This window comes from Rhamphochromis sp. 'chilingali' (assembly GCF_963969265.1).
Source record: "Rhamphochromis sp. 'chilingali' genome assembly, chromosome: 10".
Classification (NCBI taxonomy): Eukaryota; Metazoa; Chordata; class Actinopteri; order Cichliformes; family Cichlidae; genus Rhamphochromis; species Rhamphochromis sp. 'chilingali'.
In genome coordinates, this window is record NC_137937.1 from 13937120 (window position 1) to 13957348 (window position 20229).

The 20229-nt window shown below is 40.9% G+C and overlaps 1 protein-coding gene across 2 annotated transcripts; it reads left to right on the forward strand.

Moving 5' to 3' along the window:
* The first annotated feature begins 200 nt into the window (after positions 1–200).
* trpm6 (transient receptor potential cation channel, subfamily M, member 6) lies at positions 201–19752 on the forward strand. Of its 2 annotated transcripts, none has more exons than XM_080892948.1 (40): positions 201–409; positions 1171–1250; positions 1441–1479; positions 2104–2359; positions 2599–2812; positions 3070–3194; positions 3326–3497; positions 3593–3767; positions 5111–5234; positions 5316–5388; positions 5527–5627; positions 6262–6396; positions 7042–7095; positions 7405–7539; positions 7659–7784; positions 7932–8200; positions 9193–9421; positions 10596–10748; positions 10849–11004; positions 11131–11259; positions 11360–11611; positions 11730–11904; positions 12766–12880; positions 12959–13155; positions 13256–13388; positions 14579–15017; positions 15328–15985; positions 16292–16383; positions 16554–16656; positions 16903–16949; positions 17067–17131; positions 17228–17253; positions 17370–17420; positions 17563–17628; positions 17736–18034; positions 18157–18239; positions 18316–18521; positions 18616–18667; positions 18786–18898; positions 19577–19752. In XM_080892948.1, exons 1-40 carry the CDS (start codon positions 392–394, stop codon positions 19669–19671), a joined length of 6030 nt encoding a protein of 2009 aa, XP_080749074.1. In that variant the 5' UTR covers positions 201–391; the 3' UTR covers positions 19672–19752. The 2 variants fall into 2 exon arrangements, with proteins under 2 accessions (XP_080749074.1, XP_080749075.1); XM_080892949.1 differs by having other exon boundaries at positions 202–409; positions 2104–2293.
* Positions 19753–20229: the final 477 nt, after the last annotated feature.

Sequence of the window (20229 nt, forward strand, 5' to 3'; positions counted from 1 at the left end):
ACCCTGTTTATTTTACTGCCACTGCAGGTGTTTTGAGCCTCACTGCGCTGTGTGAAACTTTGCTTGAGCCAGAGCTGACGACACTTTAGTAAGATTTTTGACTCACCAGTGTCCACTTTCACCAGTCACCACATTCCTTCATGAGAAAGAGGGGGAGAAACCCTTATTGCCTCAACCAATAAGGGTGTCTCCACTCCTTAAGTTTTCACCTCCTTGACAACTTAAGGAGGTGAAAAACTCCTAACCGAGCTGGAGGGAGGAGGCCATGAACTCCCCAAGGCTTCCTGGAAACCTGCCCTTTGGACCAGCGACTGATTAAAGGGCGCTCAGTCCTTGTCGGGAGAGTAATGATGAAGCGGAGTGTCTTTGCTAGCCTCGAACATGTTTATAAATGAAGTTTGCAGTCATGGTAAGATATATGCTAATATTATATATAAATATATATATATGTACTAAGTAGGTCAGCTTATTTCCAACAAGTGTACTTTTTACGAAATGTGAACTTGAACTCATGAGAAATTTGAGCAATATTTCTCTGTTACCGGTTTGCTAACAGTGATATTAGCAGCGCTTAGCGGTGATTTTAAGTTAGATAAAACGGTTAATAGTAATAAACTTTTAATGAACTAGTGTAGTAACATAACACGGGTGTTCATTGTGCATACAACGTGTTAAACTGTTGGTCCTGCTGCTGCACAATGGGCGGTTTTATTTAGTGCATATAAAACTGTAACAGTTGTAACTGTTTACTTCGCTAACCGTGTAGACTAATCAGAGGAAGAGGATGTATAGGTCTGTGTATGTGCTCATGTTTCCTGAAAGCAGTTCTCTCCCTGCAGTGAGGCCATTGTTAAATATTCCTGGGAAACATGAAGGAAAGATTACTGTGAAGGGGAACGAGGGGCTGAGTGCTGCAGCTCAGGGTTTTGGTGTTTGCATTTCAGCTTTCTGTGATGGGGAGGGATCTACACTTACTACACTGTTTGCTCAGCATGTGATCGACACTAAAATGAGCTTCACTGAGAAGGTCACTGATAAACGCGCTTTTTATTTCAGGACTAATGTGCTTCCACTTCCTAGAATACGAGTCAATAAAGAAGACAATATAGTGCTTAACAGCTCCAGTATCTGTGTGCTGTAAGTAAATATTTTCTGCTTTTCTTTTTTTAGTCCAGAAAGTGTTGGATTGAGGAAACCTTCTTCAGGAGAGAGTGTGTGAAGTTCATCCCTTCCTCTTGGGATCAGCACAGGTAAACTGGGATCTGATTGCACTGATTAGCTTTTATGATTCTGAGAAGAAACACACAGATTGTAGTATAACATTAACAGCAGCTATTTGAAATAACATTTTTCTGAGAGCAGAACTATTTGGCATGTAGCCCTTACTTCCAGGAATAGCAGCCATGTGGATATTTTGATAACGCTTCCTGTCTCTTTCAGATGTATTCCAGTATGCCACGTTTGCCAAAATTTGATAAGGTATCACTGATGAATATTGTGCTGAAGATGCTGTCCTACCAAACTCTTTCTTATTTTCTTACTACATACTTCTGTATTGTTTTCTCCACCCTCATTCTTTCAGCATTTCATCATGTCCTTTTCTGCCTTTTTTCTCCTACATTTGCACTGCACCGTTATGGGGAAATGGCAGGAAATGTGTGATTTTCATGGTCTGTTAAATGATAACAACAGCCAGACATAGAAATGTGTACTCAAGGGCAAAGGGAGGTGGAGAGGAAGTGTGGGATTTAGAAAATAAATGGAAGAATCACTGAAGGCTGGTTTAAAAAGTCCAGGTGGATTTCTTTCATCTTTTAGGGCTTGTCATGCGCCTGCATATTATTATTGCTTATTAACAACCCTGCCTCTATTTTGAGGAGCTAACATGTAGTTAAGTGTCACTGATAATTTTGTTACTGTTTTTTGGGCTCTTCCCTATTATCTAAAAGCAGACTATCAGAAATAGCTACTTAATTTAATTTATTTAAAATCAACAACATTATGCTAAAGTGTTGTAAAAGTATGATTGAAGTTAATCATTCTAAAAAATTACCTTACGATGCTTCTTCCTATGCATCTATGCAATGTCGTTCTATTTGCTAGATGTTGCTGCGGCCACCTGATAGGGGAACACTCTTGGCAAGACTCCCTTCCTCCATTGTCCCTCTGTCCTGGTCCTGGACAGGATGTGGAAGAGGAGTGGTCCATGGAGCGCCACACCAGGGCCAGTCCCACAAATGCCTATGGCACCGTAGACTTTGAAGATACTGCCACACGTGTCTGTCGAGCCAAGGTCTGTGAGTTTACCAGCTCTGTGCGTGTCTCTAGGCCAAAGGAACATTTTTTCAAAAGTAAAATGGTAAATGTACACACGCTCAAGAGACTGCTTCAAATATAGAAGCAAATGCTTGCACTCTGTTAATAAGACCTAGATTTTGATGGTTGCGTAAAGTTTTCTTTGCTATGATGTAAGCAGGCTTGGTCGCGATGCATGAAAGCAGAGATGCTATCTAATGTAGTGACAAAACAATCGGCTCAGCAGCACCTCAGAAAAGTACAAAGAGCTTCTCAGTTGGAAACACTTTCATGTTTTTCCAGTATGTTCGTGTTGCTGTCGACTCCAAGCCAGAAGCATTACTCCAGCTGATGTTGAGGGAATGGCAGATGGAAAGACCCAAGCTACTGCTGAGTGTCCACGGAGGCTCCGAAAATTTTACCTTGCCACCTAAAGTCAACCAGGCCTTTAGCAAAGGGCTGATCACTGCTGCCCTCAGCACAGGGGCATGGATTTTCACCGATGGCATTAATACAGGTAAGTTTTACAATTTTTTGTGGAGTATTATTTTCTGCCTATCTCCAGTTAGTGACTGGCAGCAATCTCATTACTTACATCTGAAAAAAAAACTACGTTGATCTGTGTTCTGTTTCAAGAAGGTTCAGTTTTGGTTAGTTTCTGTTAGGTTTCATTTCTGTATGGCGTGCTGTTGTAAAAGTACCCCTTGGATTTTAGTGCTTTTGTTCTTATTGTGTATTTGCTGTGCATTCAGCTACTATTTGCATGCCCTCCAGGTGTGTCTAAATATGTAGGTGATGCAGTTAAATCCTTTGGAAGCCATGACCTGAGGAAGAGAAACACAGTTGGCATCACACCCTGGGGAGTGATTGACAACAACATGGACCTTATAGGCAGAGATGTCAGTACTGAAACTGTGTTTTTGCACGTTACTTCATTCCTCACCACATTTTTTTGATATATGCAGAGTACCATATCCCACTGCGCTGCTTTTCTTTGTCTTTGACTGACACTGATTCAACATCGCTTCAGGTTTTCAGGCCTTACCAGCCTCTGGGAAACCCTTTGAGCAAGAGAGCCTGTCTCAATGGTTTCCACTCCCACTTCCTGTTGGTGGATGATGGAACGCTGGGCAAGCATGGCTGTCAGCAAGGCCTCAGGAGGAAGCTGGAGAAGCACATACAACTACAGAAGATACATCCCCGTGGGTGTTTTTGCGCAAAAACTAACAAAAGAAACAAAATAGGAAGCACACAGATTTGACTGAAGTCTTAACATCATCTCTTCTCTTTTTTGCAGGACTGAACCAAGGAGTGCCTGTGGTGTGTGTGGTGGTGGAGGGAGGTCCTTCTGTGGTGTCTACAGTGTTGGACTACGTCAGCACTGTGCCCCCTGTGCCAGTGTTTGTGTTTGAGGGATCAGGCAGGGCTGCTGACCTACTCGCCTTCTTACACAAGCAGACTGCTGTTGACAGGTACAGTACGTAGGCTGGTATAGGCCTGTAGTGGATGCATAGCAGGGTCTTTTTGAGCCAGCTGGTTTAATAAGCAAGCATAATTTATACTTACGGCAAAGTGCAAGTTATAACACCTTCTTCATGAGTATTGGGGCATATTTTAAGGTGAAAAAGAGAAAAATGGGCAAAGGGAGAATCTCCCCTTTACCGTTATATCATTAGAGTGAATAACTGTAAACAGATTTAGCACTTTTTTACTCAATTTGAGCACTCCAAAGTACTTTCCTTACAACAAGCCTCATTCACACTCCAGTAGATGGATCGCAGAGTTCAGTATCTTGCTCAAGGATACTTCAGTGTGAAGGCTAGGGGAGTCAGGGATTGAACCACTGACCTTCCAATTAGCAGATACCTCACACCACTGCCGAGCCGCATATGCCAACTATTTGAAAAGGCAGTTAGACCCCAGCCACATTCTTTGTTTTTTCCTCATCTCAGATGAACCCAAACACACAGTTACTAATATGATCCTGTCCTGCTAACTACATTTGAGTGACGTTTATATTTTAGGAAGGGTTACCCAATAGGTGTATATAAAAACTTGAAGATGATGATGCAATTAATTGATTGTAAAATGAGATAGAAAGTAGAAACTAGACAGCAGTGTCCTCTTAGTGCAAAAAAGCAAAAGGCTGCTCTGGTAAGCCCATAAATTAGTTTGTTAGACTCTTATTTTGACTCATTTAACATTTACCAAAAAGACACAGGATTACAAATATTAAATTGTTTCAAATGTACATTATCCTTCCATACATGTACTTATCCTTTCGCCAATTCAGTCTCATGGGGAGCGGAAGCCTAGCTATCATAGGGCGAGAGGTGGGGTACACCCTGGACAGGTCGCCAGTCTGATGCAGGACTAACATAGAGGAACAGGCAACCATTTGCCCTCATATTCACACCTGTGCGAAATTTAGAATCACCAATTGACACAACTCCACTAATTGCATGTCTTTAGCCTATGGGAGGAAGCCGGAGAACCTGCGCAACCATGGTGAGAACATGACTCCACCTTCTGCGACCTTCTCAGGACCTTCTTGTTGTGAAGCAAAAGCGCTAACATTGTGTTGCCTGGGGGTACACGTTGAACAGCATATTGCAGGCCTAGCACAGAGAGACAGACAACAATTTGCGATCACATTCACACCTACTGCCAATTTAGGTGGATGACCTAACAAGCTTTGGACTGTAGGAGGAAGCCAGAGCACCATGCAGGGAGAACATGCAATTCCACACGGAAAGGGTCGAGCCGGCCCAAATGTACACTGATTGTGTTTTTATGTTTGTTTGTTTGTTTTCAGACCGTTGGAAGCTGACATTAAAGAGAACTTCCTCACCACGATTGGAGATGTGTTTGGAATGGAGAGGACTGAAGCCACTGACCTCTATACTCTCCTGCTGCAGTGTATGGATCATAGACAGTCTGTGAGTAAAGCAGCCTCTGAGGCATGTGTGTGTTGTGACTGAGGACACTGACTACTAAATCAGCGTTTCTTTGAACAACAGATAACCATCTTTGACTCAGAGTCAGATGACCAGATGGCACCAGATGCTGCCATTTTGACCGCTACTCTCAAGGGTACTTGTTTCCTTCTTAATTATCAAACATTTTCTCTCAAGTGACTTTGATTCATTAACGTGGGACTGGAGCGTTTCTCTTAGTAAGTCAGAAAATCTGAGTTATGTTATATGTTTTGTTGCTCTGAATCAAAAACAGGCACAAAGGCCAGTCCATCAGAGCAGCTGAGTATGACTCTGGCGTGGGACAGGGCTGACATTGCACAGAAAGACGTCCTTGTATATGGACAGCATTGGCAGGTGAGAAAGTCAAAAACAAAGGGAGTTGTTAAGAGATATATTCTAAAACACTTCTTCAGCTGAGAATCAGAGAGGAGAAACACACAGTTTTACTTGTTGCTTAGCAAGGGCAGCTCTGAGCTCTCGCACGAGAGTGAGGGCTCAGGGACTCGCAGCTCTGAGACTGCCCTGGTCTTTATTTATATATCAGTGGGTGTTTGTTCCTTACATTGGAATATGGAGGTGTATGTGTGTGTGCGTGTGTGTGTCAGAGTGTGACCCCATAAATGACTTCCCTAAACCTGCTGGTCTGGAAATCCAACAGTTCATCTATATGTAAAAAAGGCACTTAGACTAAAACTGACATAGCTACTTTTATCCTACCGTAAAAAAATAAAAGAAGGTACGACCTTTCCCATGCTCCCAGGATGTGGGTGTGAATGCCAGAGCACTCTGGAATGCACACAAAGCCTTTGCAGACTATTAAGGATCGCACATCCTATCACTACCATATGTAAACTTATATTATTAAAAGATTATACTGACTACTAAGTACAATTTTCTATTGACAGGAGTCATTAATGCAAAACTGTAGTGCAATTGTTTTCCATTAAAGCAAAAAAGGAGATATGTAAATTATTTTTTACTTGTGTAGGTGGGCTCCTTGGAGCAAGCCATGCTGGATGCTCTGGTGATGGACCGTGTCAGTTTTGTCAAAACGCTGATTGATAACGGCATGACTATGAGCCGCTTCCTCACAGTCGATCGCCTTGAAGAGCTCTACAACATGGTTACTATAATATCTTAATATATCTGCTTTAAATATTTAAGACACTTACTTTTTCTTATTTGTTATTCATCATTTTATTAATCAAGGAGAACAGTACAATTAATTCTGTGAAATATATTTTTCAGAAAATAACATTTACTCACTGGAGTACTTTTGATTATCTTGGGGTATTTCCTCTTGCGTTTGGCTTTCACTTTGCTGTGCAAACATACAAAATCCCTTTATGTTTGTTTCTCTTGAATTTCTCTCACAATTCCCAAAGCTGCTTTGATCCAAATCTCAGTCACTGTAAGTGTTTTTGCACCAGGATCTCTTGTGTTTTATGGTCAGTTGCATCCAAAATATTTTCCCAGTAGTTGGTTTAGGATGCTTCTAAAATCACAGAGCTCTTTGCCATACATTCACCCTCAGCTTTCTCTATGTTGTCTTTATATTTGTGTATAAAAGCCTTTTCACTTATTCATAACGCTGGGATAAGTAGTTCCTTAAAGAAACAATTTGATATTTGTGGAGCTGTGATTGCATGTGCATTATGCAACTGTTAAAAGTAACTAGTAAATTTGGTTTGCTTTGATTTTGCGCTTTGCATTTTCTCTTAACTGTCATTTTCTTTTTTTATATAATTATACAAAATCCTCCCTGCAGGCACAAGGGCCAACAGCCCGCTTCTTGCACCACCTCGTTGAAGATGCAAAACAGGTGAGTTTTGATATTGAGAGTAGCTGTAGGTGCAAATCTAGCTTCCCTTTCCCTCCCGAAAAAAAGCATTGTCAGCATATGTTGCTCCAAGACCTGTTCAGCATTAAAGAGGCCTTTACAGATGTGCAAGTTTCCCATGTGCACTAATGTTCCTCCATAGAATTGCAAATGCCAGCTTTGGAACTGTGCACTGACAGCAACCTGGGTGGTCCCTCACCTTTTCTGTGTTATAAATACACAGAAAAGCAGCCACATTTACATGTGCACAGTATATGTTTATTTATCGTGTTTGTATGTGTTTGTGGGGAGACATCCCTTCCTGCAGGTTATCGTCTTTCGATCATTGACATGGGCTTGGTGATAGAATATCTCATAGGAGGAGCATACCGCAGCACCTACACACGCAAACAATTCAGAGCTGCGTACAGCCGATTGCACGAAAAAGTGAGCAATGATTGTATTCTTTTTCTTTGCCCGCTGCACCCTGATAAAAGCCATTTAAAAATCCTTTGGTTTAATGACTTTTACAGTTTTCATACAAATGCCTGTTTTGATGCCTGTAGAATGGTAGACGAGACAGTTCAGCCACCTTTTCTAAACTCAGACATGGACTGATGCCAAGCTCTACAAGGAACAGGAGCCTCCAGGACCTGCATTTCTTTAGGACCGCCCAGCCTTACAAACGCAAGGTTGGTTTAGAGTTATTTTTTTAAGATTTAGATTAACAGTTTCTAATTTTTCTATCTGTTTTATGACAAAAAATCTCACATTCCCATCTATTGTTTTTTCATTTCCTTGTCCCTTATTTTTTTCATACATCTAACTTTTTCTTCTAGGAGCAAGATGTGTCACCCAGTACCAGTGGGGATGTGTCTAGTCCAGGCCTTGATGATGCTCCACTGCTGGTTCCTTTCAACTTCAACGACTTGTTTGTGTGGGCAGTCCTTCAGCAAAGGCAGCAAATGGCACTGTTCCTGTGGCAACATGGAGAAGAAGCGCTGGCACGTGCAACGGTGGCCTGCAAGCTTTACCGCTCCATGGCCTTTGAAGCACGTCAAAGCAGCCTGGATGATAACATTATAGAACGATTCAAGACGTATTCACTGTGAGTGTCAATTAACTGTATGACTTATTTTAAACAAGCAGTGATCCATTGCTTATTAATAGCAGTGATACACTCTGAAAAAGTGGCACATAATGGAATACCTTTTGAATTCCCATCTAAGCTCTGGTTTTGTCTCTTTTGCTGAAATATGTGATGTCATCGTGTTAAGATTTAAGTAGCTCTCTAAGCCTGTGTTGTGAGTCTAGCAAGGGATTTAAAATGTCTCCAACTTAGTTGAAATAAATCACTCGAGTATAAGACAGTGGCACCAATTTTAAATGAATGCTAATTTATCCAGGACTGACTGCCCAAGCAAATTCAAGGGTATACTGCATGATGCAAAAATAAATCTCCAACAACTCAAAATGTCATCACAGTGACTGCAGGTAACTCTGGTGTCAAAGTGCCTGCGTCTACAGTCGGATAGATTTTGACATATTTGACCTGCATTTAAGGTGCTGTCTAAGAAGAACATTAGGCAGAACTACAGTTTCCCAGTGAACACAGAGACAGAAGCAACATGTTTGACATAATGTGCTCTGGACATACAAATCAAAGATGGAGTTATTTTTAGGAGAAGAATTTCTTGCGGTCTTTGAAGCGTGGTGGAAAGGTTATGCTTTGGGGACTGCCTCGGTCTCACAGCAACTGGGCAGCTTGCAGTCATTGATTCAGCTATGAAGGATATATTAAGGATAAGGTGTGTCTGAAACTTTAGTTTAATTTGAAGCTGACCTTGAATGGAACAGCCTAGGCAATATCCAGACTGGAGTCTCATTGAAATGTTCTTGGAAGATTTGAAATGCAAGAAACCTCTAAACCTTTTATAGCTGTGAAGCACCGTTACCATGCAATACACTTTTTTTCCCCTCGGGACTTCATGTTACTTTGTATATGTGAAGATATGGGTGCAATTTTTTTTTTGTTCTTTCATATTTTTATAATTATCACAGAGTTGACATGCACATATCTCTTCTGTCTTTGTGTGTCAGTGAGTTTGGTAAGCTGGCGGTGGATGTGTTAGATTGTGCGTTTCGTCAGAACGAGCAGATGGCCATGAAGCTGTTGACTTATGAGATGGAGGCATGGAGCCACTTCACCTGTCTGCAGATGGCTGTCTCCTCATGTCACAGACCATTCGTCTCACACTCCTGCACCCAGACTCTCCTCACTGATCTCTGGACCGGTCCACTTAACATGAGAAAAAACTCATTCTTGAAGGTAAACCTTGCAGATAAACCAGATAAAATTCATATTTCAGTGTCATTTAATTGCATCACTGCAAAAAGAAAAATAAAGATAGAAGGGTACAGGGTAGGGGTGGGCGATATAGCTTCAAAATTATACAAAAATATTTCAGCAGAATTATAGAAAAAAATAGTGAATATGTCTTATCAGCAATTGCAGCTCACAGGATGCAGCATTTTTAGTCCATGAAGGGCATGTTCCATCTTTCTTTTCCTATTACCTGCTATCATTGAAGACTGACTAGCTAATTCAAAGTTTGAATCTCTTGCTACAAGCTGGTAGCAGCAGCAGTATTATAATGTCATAGTGCTGACACAGCATTGTATATAATGACACAGCACAAGTCAAATGTAAGCACAAAACTATTCGAAATTAAGTAGTGCTTATAGCACAACTGCTTAACACTTAAGTTTAACAAAAAAGTAACTTAACCTGTTAACTTGACAGGAGCCTGCACAGTATTGTTGTAAGATTCCACAAAAGCAATTAAATGTGACTGTCTCTGCAAAAGCTTGCCATTATTTCTAATATATTTATTGCAATGTTTCAGTCCTGTTGACCTTCATCAGGTCCCAGATTCTAATTTAGAATCCATTAATCAGGAAGTCAGGATGGCCGAGCGGTCTAAGGCGCTGCGTTCAGGTCGCAGTCTCCCCTGGAGGTGTGGGTTTGAATCCCACTTCTGACATTGTCTGTTTGCATAATTTCCTTAGGGATTGTTAAAGTATTCTGGATTAAACATATTAGCAATAAATGAGGTAGGGTGCTGCAGTTAACTGTTGTCGATTTTGAATTAGCATTTTGTCACATAATGAAGTTCTGTCTGGGATTTGATATCTAGGGTCAAACTTAAAGCCATGTTTTTCCACTCCAAAACCACATCGGTAATTTTCATTCATTGTTACATCTTCCTGTCATGTAGAGTGTAGCTAGGGAGCGCTTCAGCCATTATTTGCTGTTTTCTTTTGGTTCACACATCACCAGCTGCTTTCATCACCCCCATTAAAGCCTGGTTGTGCTAAACGATTGTGTTTTTACCTCAAGTGTTGTTTTATTTTTTTCATATTTTGCAAAGCAGTATGTTTTGTTGGAGGATGTTTAAGTAGTCAGACACGCTCTCCTTTTTTTTTTTTTTTTTTTTTTTTAGATCATTTTGAGCCTTCTTTTGCCTCCTGCCATCCTACTTCTGGAGTTTAAAAGCAAAGCTGAAATGTGTCACGTACCACAGACACACGAGGCAATGCTGTTTGGACTCGACTCAGTCAAGCCAGCACCAGGCACCAAGGGCTCTGATCACATGGTACAGTAGGAGTGCAGTACTTTCAAATTTCAACTGGCTAATATTTTACAGTATTTCATAGTATTTCACCTCACTTGTATGGTTTACTCTACCCATGCAGGGTAGTCGTGATGCAGAGCAAGGACTCTCTTTCCAAGACAAACGTGTTGGTCCTGTGTCAGAAACCATGTCCTCTATAACTGTGCGCTGTGTTTCCTGGATCACAACACTCTATGATTTCTACACAGCTCCTGTTGTCAAGTTCTGGTTTCACACGGTAGGTTTTTTATGTTAGTTAACACACGATAAAACATTTCTCTTTCTCAAAGTGCATCATGCAAATGATTATTATACATTGTTCTCATCCTTCTGTCTGAATGTCTTTTCTCTGATTCAACTGTAGATGTCCTACTTGGCCTTTCTGATGTTATTCTCCTATGTTGTCCTGGTGAAGATGGAGGATCAACCCAGTGTTCAGGAGTGGCTGGTTATAGCATACATCTTGTCAACTGCAGCAGAGAAAACCAGAGAGGTCAGAGGTTCAGTTCTTAGCAGAATATATTAAAAAGTGTTACAGGAGAATATAAAATCACAAGTCAGTAGTAATGTAAGTTTCTATCTTTTGTAATTAGATATTAATGTCTGAGGCAACAAAACTGAGCCAGAAGCTGAAGATTTGGTTCTCAGAATACTGGAACATATCAGATTTCATCGCCATCCTGCTTTTCGTGGCCGGACTGGCAATGCGTTGGCACTCTGATCCCTACCGGACAGCAGGGCGCCTCACATACTGCCTGGACATAATCTTCTGGTTTATCAGGGTGATGGATCTGCTGGCCGTTAATCAGCATGCTGGCCCTTACCTTACCATGATCACTAAGATGGTGTGTACAGACTGCACAGCACTCACTGGAAACATAAAAAGTTGAGAAGTGTGTGTGTGTGTTATTTATTTATTTATTTATTTATTTTTTAGTAACCTCTCACTCTCTCTGTGCCCAGACCAGAAACATGTTTTACATTGTGGTGATGATGGCAATAGTGCTGCTGACCTACGGAGTATCCAGGAAGGCTGTCCTGTCACCAGACGAGGAGCCATCATGGAGCCTGGCTCGAGACATAGTCTTCCAGCCCTACTGGATGATCTATGGAGAGGTCTATGCATCAGAGATAGACCGTTAGTGGCCCAATAACACTAGATACTTATTAACCAAAGGGTTTTTTTTAAGCAGTAGAATTTAACCTTTATGATTTTTGCATTGCCCTGAGTTCTTGGAAATACTGACTCGAAGATTGCTGCAAGGCTAATTCGTCACTTATCCTATTCCACTTGAATTAAGGTCATTCAAACAGTCTTACCTCACAAGTTGAGCTTTGCTTGACTCACCTTTGTATTGCAGTGCTTGTTATTGACTGCAGCTGAAAGGAGTTCTTTGTTTCAGAATTTAGACAACTTCACTTATTACAGGGGCTGATTCTTCGTGCATAAAAAATATGCTGCAAATAACAAAATCACTTAAAATGTAATTGGTATAAATGACTAAGGGAGTTACAGTACATGTAGGTCCTTTTGCTGCTTTTAGTTGAAGGTGTAACTTAGATTGTTCAAAAAATAAAGTTTGGACACTTCCAAAGAGCTATGTCTGTGTCTTCTATAAGAAGAGCAGCAAACAAATCAGTGCAAGGTCTGTCACACTTTACCCTGTAAACAGTGCCAATTCTCTTACTTTAAGATTTTTTTAATGTACTCTGCTCCAGCGTGGATTTAGGCAATCTCGGTTGCTTCTGATGTCTCAGACCAACTGAGTGATGTTAAAATCTGAGCTCTGTGTCGGCTGTACCATATGTTGGAAGACTCTGTGCCCTTTTCTTGTCCCTGTAGAGTTTTATATGAATCTGGTTCTAATTTAGCATTCATGATGCAGAAGGAGATTCATACCAAGTCTCTGACAGTTTTTGTATGATGAATAAGAATAAAAAAACAAACAAAAAACTATTGCACTGTGTGTAAGATCTGCGTATTTTTGTGTGTCAACAGCATGTCAGGAAGATGATTCATGTCCTCCTGCATCCTTTCTTGCACCATTTCTCCAGGCTGTGTATATGTTTGTCCAGTATATCATCATGGTCAACATCCTCATCGCATTTTTCAAGTAAGCATATTGAAAAATCTTAGTTTATAGTAATTGTTTGAGGGGCTACCCTTCAATAAACCAAACTCTTGTTAACAGCAACGTCTACTTTGACATGGCATCAACATCCAACAAGCTGTGGAAGTACAACCGGTACCGCTACATTATGACCTATCAAGTGAGACCGTGGCTGCCACCGCCCCTAAACCTCCTCAGTCACATGGACCTGGGTTTGAGAGCTATTTACAAGAAATTTAGTGGCGACGCTGAGCGGGAAGAGAGAGCCTCTGGACTTAGTAAGTACCACAGCATATTTTCTGGAAAGGAAGAAAATGGTGATAGTTTAGCAGCTATCTCTACACTTGTCACTTCTTCCATCTCACTTGTTTTTACTAGAGCTCTATCTGGGCCACGAGGATCGCAAGAAGCTGCATGAGTTTGAGGAGAGATGTGTGCAGGCCTATTTTCACGAGAAGAGTGAATGCCCGCTCAGCAGTCAAAAGAACAGGATCAAAGTCACAGCTGAGAGGTAGGACTGCAAACAAGGGGCTTCTCATTTCTTTTGTTTTGTTCGATTATTTAAGATGAGCTACCAGCGCTTGTGTGTTTCTGCTGGATCTGTGTCTCGCTCTCCAACCTGCCATATCACTATGGCTGGAAACTTTGTAGCCTTGTAAATTTGTCTTGTTTGGGAGCCATGCACAGGATCATTGCTTTGATGTAGAGTTCCTTTTGTGTCCGATGCAAGAGCCAATAGATTATTTCTTCTATAACACGAACAATCGCTCTGTCTGTCATCACATTGTTAAGTTTAATATTGATAAGTTTGATAAGTATAATAAATAATGAGGTATACATACTGTGCCAAGATGAAAGCAGTTAACTCATGTAACTAGATTTAAATGAAGTATTAGAGGCGCATTAAGATAAAAGATTATTGTTCATTTTCACAATAAAGCCAAACTTTTGAGATTAAACTTATTATTATTTTGAGAATATGTGGAGATTAAAGTCGTCATTTTAAGTCAAACAACTGCGATGGCTGCTGTACCCATTGCAAACATTGCAAATTGCCTTGTGTAGAAGAGTTACTGAAATACCTTGATCAGTTTTCATATCATGTCTTGTGATACAACATAAACCCTCTTTACTGCACAAGGGTGTAACCATTGATTTTCTTGCATCTGTCATTGCCAGCTGTTTCATTTTTGCATAAATCGGGGGTTAAAATCTGGTTTTTCCTTCTGACCAGATGCAGCTTTCTGCGTTAAAACTGCATTTCTGTGCTTATCACCACACCGTGTTTATGTATTTAAAAATAAATAATTTCCTTGTTACTAAAACCAACTCTGAAGTATGATTTCACTAACTCATCTACACAAGACATTATGTAGAGGGTTTAGCAGCCGTAGCAGTTGTTTGACTTGAAACGATAACTTTAATCTCCGTGTTTCAAAGTACTTTTTTAATGTGCCTCCAATGCTCCTTCTTACAAACAAGTAAGTAGGTAGATTCTTAAATGTTTATTTACTTTGTCTCACATACCAGCTTATATATAGCTTGTGCTTGTATTGTGATCCTACTAACACAGGCTTCCTTTGCTTTTTGTGAATTTACAGCTGAACATGTGGCTGTGTTTAGTGTACAAAAAGCATTTAACGTCAGTAAATAAATCGTAAAAACGTCATTCACCATTTTTGCTCATATTTGTTCCATCAGAACAGAAGAGATGTGCATGATGGTGGGGGAGGTTTCAGAGAAGGTCAACTTCATTCAGGATAGCCTGTCAGACTTAGACTCTCAGCTCGGTCATCTCCAGGACCTCTCTGCTCTGGCTGTGGACACCCTCACTCTTCTTTCTGCATCCAACAACCTACATCAGGAGGAGACACGCCTGGCTCAGTGTCGGCTCATTACAGCATCCCAGCACGCCATCCCTCACAGCTGGACCCTTCCACACAGAAGTGGAGCAGACGGTGATGCGGCTAATATACAACGATTGGTGGCCAAGCCGTATAAAAGTACCCCGCCTTCATTGCTAAAGGGCTACACCTTAGCAGGAAATAGACGGGAATCACAGGAGTGCCATGTAGGAGTTAGGGGAAGCAGGGGAGGAAGATATGGACACACAGAAGAACCAGAAGAAAGGGCAAGAGAGGTGCTTACTGTTGTCTTCTAGTAATGTTGTTTCACAAGAAGGAAAGAGAATGCACTACTCCCTCACACTAAATACAATGTTTTGATCCTTAAACGTTTGTCATGTTAGACTCTTTGAAAGGAGAGGTAGTTGTTGCAAACCTGAACATGGCCTTTAGGGGGAGACAAGCTAAAAGAGATCCATAAAGTATCCATAAAGTCCTTATTTTAATGTGATGTAATCTCTTCACAGCTTTATGACATTAAAAGTAAATAACCACTGACTTAAAGAATTTAAAATACTTTGATAATCACTTATTTTTTTCCCATAGGATCATCCATGTGAGAATCAGCAGGGAGCTTCTGACCCAGGGTCTTGTGCGTCCCTCTCCCACTTTAACAGTGGAGGATTTTCTTCGGTCAGAGATCAGACACCCTGTGAGTCCTGTGAACCATCCCAGTGTGGGTCTCCTCTTTCTCCCAGAGGCTTGGAGTCACTCCATTTTAAATTCTGGACTTGTGAGCCATATTTGTTTACCAGTCAGGAAGAAACATCCATGGAAGAGGAGGATGAAGTAGAGGAAGAAGGAGAAGAGAAAGAGGAGGAAAAGACACAGGAAGAACCACCTAACATAGACGTGCACCGAGCCTCCAGCAGTGCTTTTCTGTTCGACCCAGAAGACATCTCAGAGGGTTTGACAAATCCTGCCTTTTCTTGTGATGATAGTCAGCCAACTTCTCGGTCCAGAAATTCCAACCAGTGGAGAAAACCCATAAAATCCCCAAGGTGGGCATGTTTGTCGAGGGACCGTCCGTATGGCTACTGCAGATCTTTGTCATCCAGCATGGAGAATATGACTTTCGCTGGAGCACCCCTCAGCCCAACCAGGGGATCCTTTCCTTCTCTCAATGAATCAATGAACAATGAGAGTTTGCTTGGTAGGAGGGGTTTAAAGAACAATACATCACTAAGATGCAGCAGGAGCCAAGGTATGATAACGCATGGGTTTGAAAATCAAGTTAATCTTTGGACGCTGATGGTTTAAAGCAATTAGTTTGCATGAAGAGCTTTGTGATATGTAGCACATGCAAATCTTAACAATTTTGCAAGTCAGAACCAACAATGTCATAAAAGAACTTTAAGGGTCATTCAGGTCATAAGCAGTCATTTTCTCTGTATCTTGCCCCTGATGAAAATGATCAAAAGGAAATTTTGAAAATCTGTGTGTACCTTGTCTATTTTTTTATCATGCATTTACACACAATAACAGATAATGTACGTCTGTGTTTCTGCAGAGTGGTCCAAATCATCTGACTTTACTCAGGTCTTGGACAGCAAAGGCAAAAACAAAAAGACCGTGAAGATACGAGAGAGCAATCTAGATTTGGTAATATGAAAAAAGTTGTGCTCCTCATAGCAGAGGATCAGTCAGGTGCAAAACATGGCACAAAGTCATAAAACTAAATCCCTGCTATCTTTGTGAATGGGTTTTTCATTTTCGTTTGGTGGTTCTTTACAGAGAAGCTTTTCCATCTCTTTATTTGTTTTGGAAAATAGAGAGCCATGCATTCCCAGTTGTCTGATGTCAGCTGGGGAAGGCGCCGGAGGTTGATAGGAGAACCTACAAGTCGGTCGGCTTCAACCAGCCTCAGTCAGCTCAGTAAGACCTGCATTTAGATAGAGTACATGTTGTATTTGTACCCAGAGCTTTCAGAGAGCATCTGCTAGTATGCATCACTCTGCTTCCTCTGTATGTATGTACAGTAGAACGAGAAGAACGACAAGGGTTGTTTTTTCATATTAAAAGAAACAAAGTTTGATATGTGTATGTGCGATGTTTAAATTATCAACCACTTGAAGTTTCTTATGTTTTACTTAAAAACTGTTAATATCAATATTTTTTCAGATTTTGAACAACTGGATTTGCTGCAGAAACAGGTCTTTTCGCATCAGGTAAAGATGTGGTAAAGTGTGGTAACAATATTTTGTAATTTGTGGTAACATTAGCGATAGTAATGCTAAAATAATTAGTGTAAAATATGTCAGTGTTCTTGCTTTGATTACTGGTAGGATGTATGGAGCCCCACGCACTCAGCTTGGAACAGCTGGGCCAGGTCCATGAGTCGCAGGTCTTCGTAAGTCTCCTTTCTTTTTTAGCCTTCCAGATTTACCCTGAATTTATCGAAACTTTTTACTTAAACGTAACAATGTTTTCTTGATGCCTGTTGCAGAATACAGAGTGGCATTTCAGCTGAAGGTATTTCTGGACGTACAGATTGAATACATTTTCTGTAACATGTGGTCATGTAGTGTCTGTTATAGTGAGATGTATTTGTTTTGTTTTTTAATGCCCTGTAATCTTACCTGCTGCAGCCAAGAACTCCTCATTCCAGTCCACTGACAGTTTGTATCCACACTACTCAGGTATTTACACGATCTGCAGAAAATTATCTAAATTAAATAATAGATCCTGAAAGGATCATCTATTGTGCATCTATTGTTTTTGTGATTTCTCGTACATTAGCTCATCTGTAGTTTTGCCTGTATCGTGCCTGTGTGTTAACAGCTGTGGAGAGAAACAATTTGATGAGACTGGCTCAGACCATCCCTTTCACTCCTGTCTCAATCATGGGTAACTTGCTTGTTTGATTTAGGATTTATTTATTTTTTCATTACTGTTGTTTTACCCCCAAAATCCATTTCTGTGCACTTAATCAAGTTTTTGAACATTCTCTGTAGGAGGTGAAGAGGTGAGCGTTTACTCTCTGGAGGAAGTAGCCTCTGATGCTGACCCTGAATCCAGCTCAGTCTCTTCCTGGTCATCACGAGGCCTGTCTGCAATCCTGCAGCCCCTCTTGAGCGAAGAAGGCTCTTTGGATGGGGGCCTCCGGCAGGGCCGCCGGGTTCTCTGTACATGGGCAGAACAGGATGTGCTCAGACCCGGGCTGGTATACGTGGTGAAAGGTTTCAGACCAGAGGTGGTTCGTGTCTGTAAGAAGTACTTCCATGGTAGCACAGCACTGCAGCTTTGTTTAAGGGTAAATCTTTCACGTAATCAAGGATTCGTCTACATTTGCTGGTTAGCAAATCTTTTACTTTTCACAGTTTTGAATTGAGTTTCAAGTACTTCTAACACTATGATCAATTTTTGTTTGTGAAGGAGATACAGCAGCAGAGAGCGGCCCAGAAGATGATGCAAGTGTTTAACCAAGTCAAACCTGATGATTTGCACCACTCACCAAGGTCACTATTTTATCTTTCCTATGTGTGTGTGTTAGGTGTGTCCGTGCATTTAATAACTGCCCCTTCTATCCACCAGATTTCTTGACGTATCACTGGTCCTCTGGCATTCTAATGGTCAGTGGCTGACGATTGAAAGGAATATGTCTGGTGACTTCATGAAATACAACAACAACACGGGAGAAGAGATCACCCCCTGCTGTTCACTGGAAGAAATGCTTCTAGCCTTTTCCCACTGGACCTACGAGTACTCACGCAGAGAGCTGCTGGTGCTCGACATACAAGGCAGATACTTTTACTTTACTTTGCATGTTTGTAGTTGCACATGTGAGATGTTGAGTCTTTTTTTTTAAATCTGTTCCCTTATTCCTTTTGACAGGAGTGGGAGAGGAGCTGACTGATCCGACAGTCATTATGGCAGAGGACCAGAGGTGCAGTAACCATTTCTGCTATGCGTATAAGTGATATTTATATTCTCTGATTTTAGAAATTCACATTTTATCCCATATGTACTGATGAAAGTCTGCACTCTGACTGACTCTGTTGCAGTGTTAGCAGGGGTGAGATGCTTTTTGGACCTGATAATCTTGGAGACGCTGGCATCAATGGTTTCCTGCAGAAACACTCTTGCAGCGCCTGGTGCCACAGACTAGGTCTAAAAGGTCAGAAACATACAAAACCTTGTCTACTGTTTTTTTTTCTGATCCAGTGTGTGACATGTGGATTAGCATTTCATTGTATGTACCTGTTTTTGCACATGTGTGCATACATGCCTTTGTATGTCACCTCGGTGTCGTCACTCAGGAGGCCAGCTTGGCTCAGAGAGAAATCCCCAGCAACTTCAAATAAAGACGGCACACACGAACAGCCAGCTAATTAAGCTGCGAGTGTTCGTTTATTTCTATAACAACAGTAGTGTTTGAGGCATGAGGGAGGGCCCGTCTTTGTGCTGAGCGGCCTTTGATTATGTATTAATCATGTCTTTGTGCTGGCGATGTGCTGCTGAGACATTAGCTTTGATTAGCTATTAATTAACGTCTCTGGGTAGACATGATACCGGCATCTAGAGGATAACTGCGCGGAAAGAAACTGTGCTCACAAACAAACAAGCCCAGCAAACAAACACGCAAACACTCAGACAGTTGTTTTGATATTTCAAAGGTACGTTGTGTTTCCTCTTCCTCTTCTTGTGTCCTCTCCAAGATTTCACCAACAAATCAAACCAAATTATTTATGCTGGATGCGTGGATTTCCTCCCAGGCCTGTCAGTATTCTCTTTCTTGTGGTAATGACTGTGTTATTGGAGCGACATGTCGCTAACTGATGTTTCTGTTGTTCAGATTTAAGAAACCATCCGGACAGCTGCGAGAACAGCACTGATGCGGAGCCAACGTCGGGGACAGAAGAGCAAGAAGACGATGAAACCAGGAAGTGACCTTTGACTCAGGAAGTAGGGAAAAGAAAGCATGGGAACTTTTATAGGTGTCTTTCGTAAACACAAGTTCTGCCTCTTCACAAAAGATCCTTGATAATACCAAAGATTTTGCACTAAGGATGTTTATAGATTTTCAGGGTTAATGAAGGAAAAGCGGTAATCAGAAAACTTTATATAAAAAGATAAAAATATAACTTGTTATTTAACTGTATGTGATAATTCGTGATAGAAAAAACTGTAAAATAAAATGCAGTTTTTGTACTATTTTTAGTTCAGTATATAACTAATAGCTGTATTTTCTCAGGAGACATTATGGATTAATCTGATATATAATATTATGATTTGTATGTGAGTTAGAAAAATGAAGCAGAATCTCACCCATAAAATTTCTTTTTATTTTTTTTCTTCCCACAACAAAATGTCTACAAAAGCGATAAAATATAGAATTTAACAAAAAAAAATCACTTCAGACCTTCACATTGTATATACATCTCAAAGGAGAACTCACTAAGGCCCCTGCATGGCTCTGAACTTCGACCCAGTCTGATCCATCGTTTA

Bases quoted from the DNA above. Each gene is read 5' to 3' on its own strand.
- trpm6 (XM_080892948.1), top strand. The intron at 7,096-7,404 runs GTGAGTTTTGAT...GTTTGTGGGGAG, and splicing joins TCGTTGAAGATGCAAAACAG to ACATCCCTTCCTGCAGGTTA. The intron at 11,905-12,765 runs GTTAGTGGCCCA...GTGTGTCAACAG, and splicing joins CTATGCATCAGAGATAGACC to CATGTCAGGAAGATGATTCA.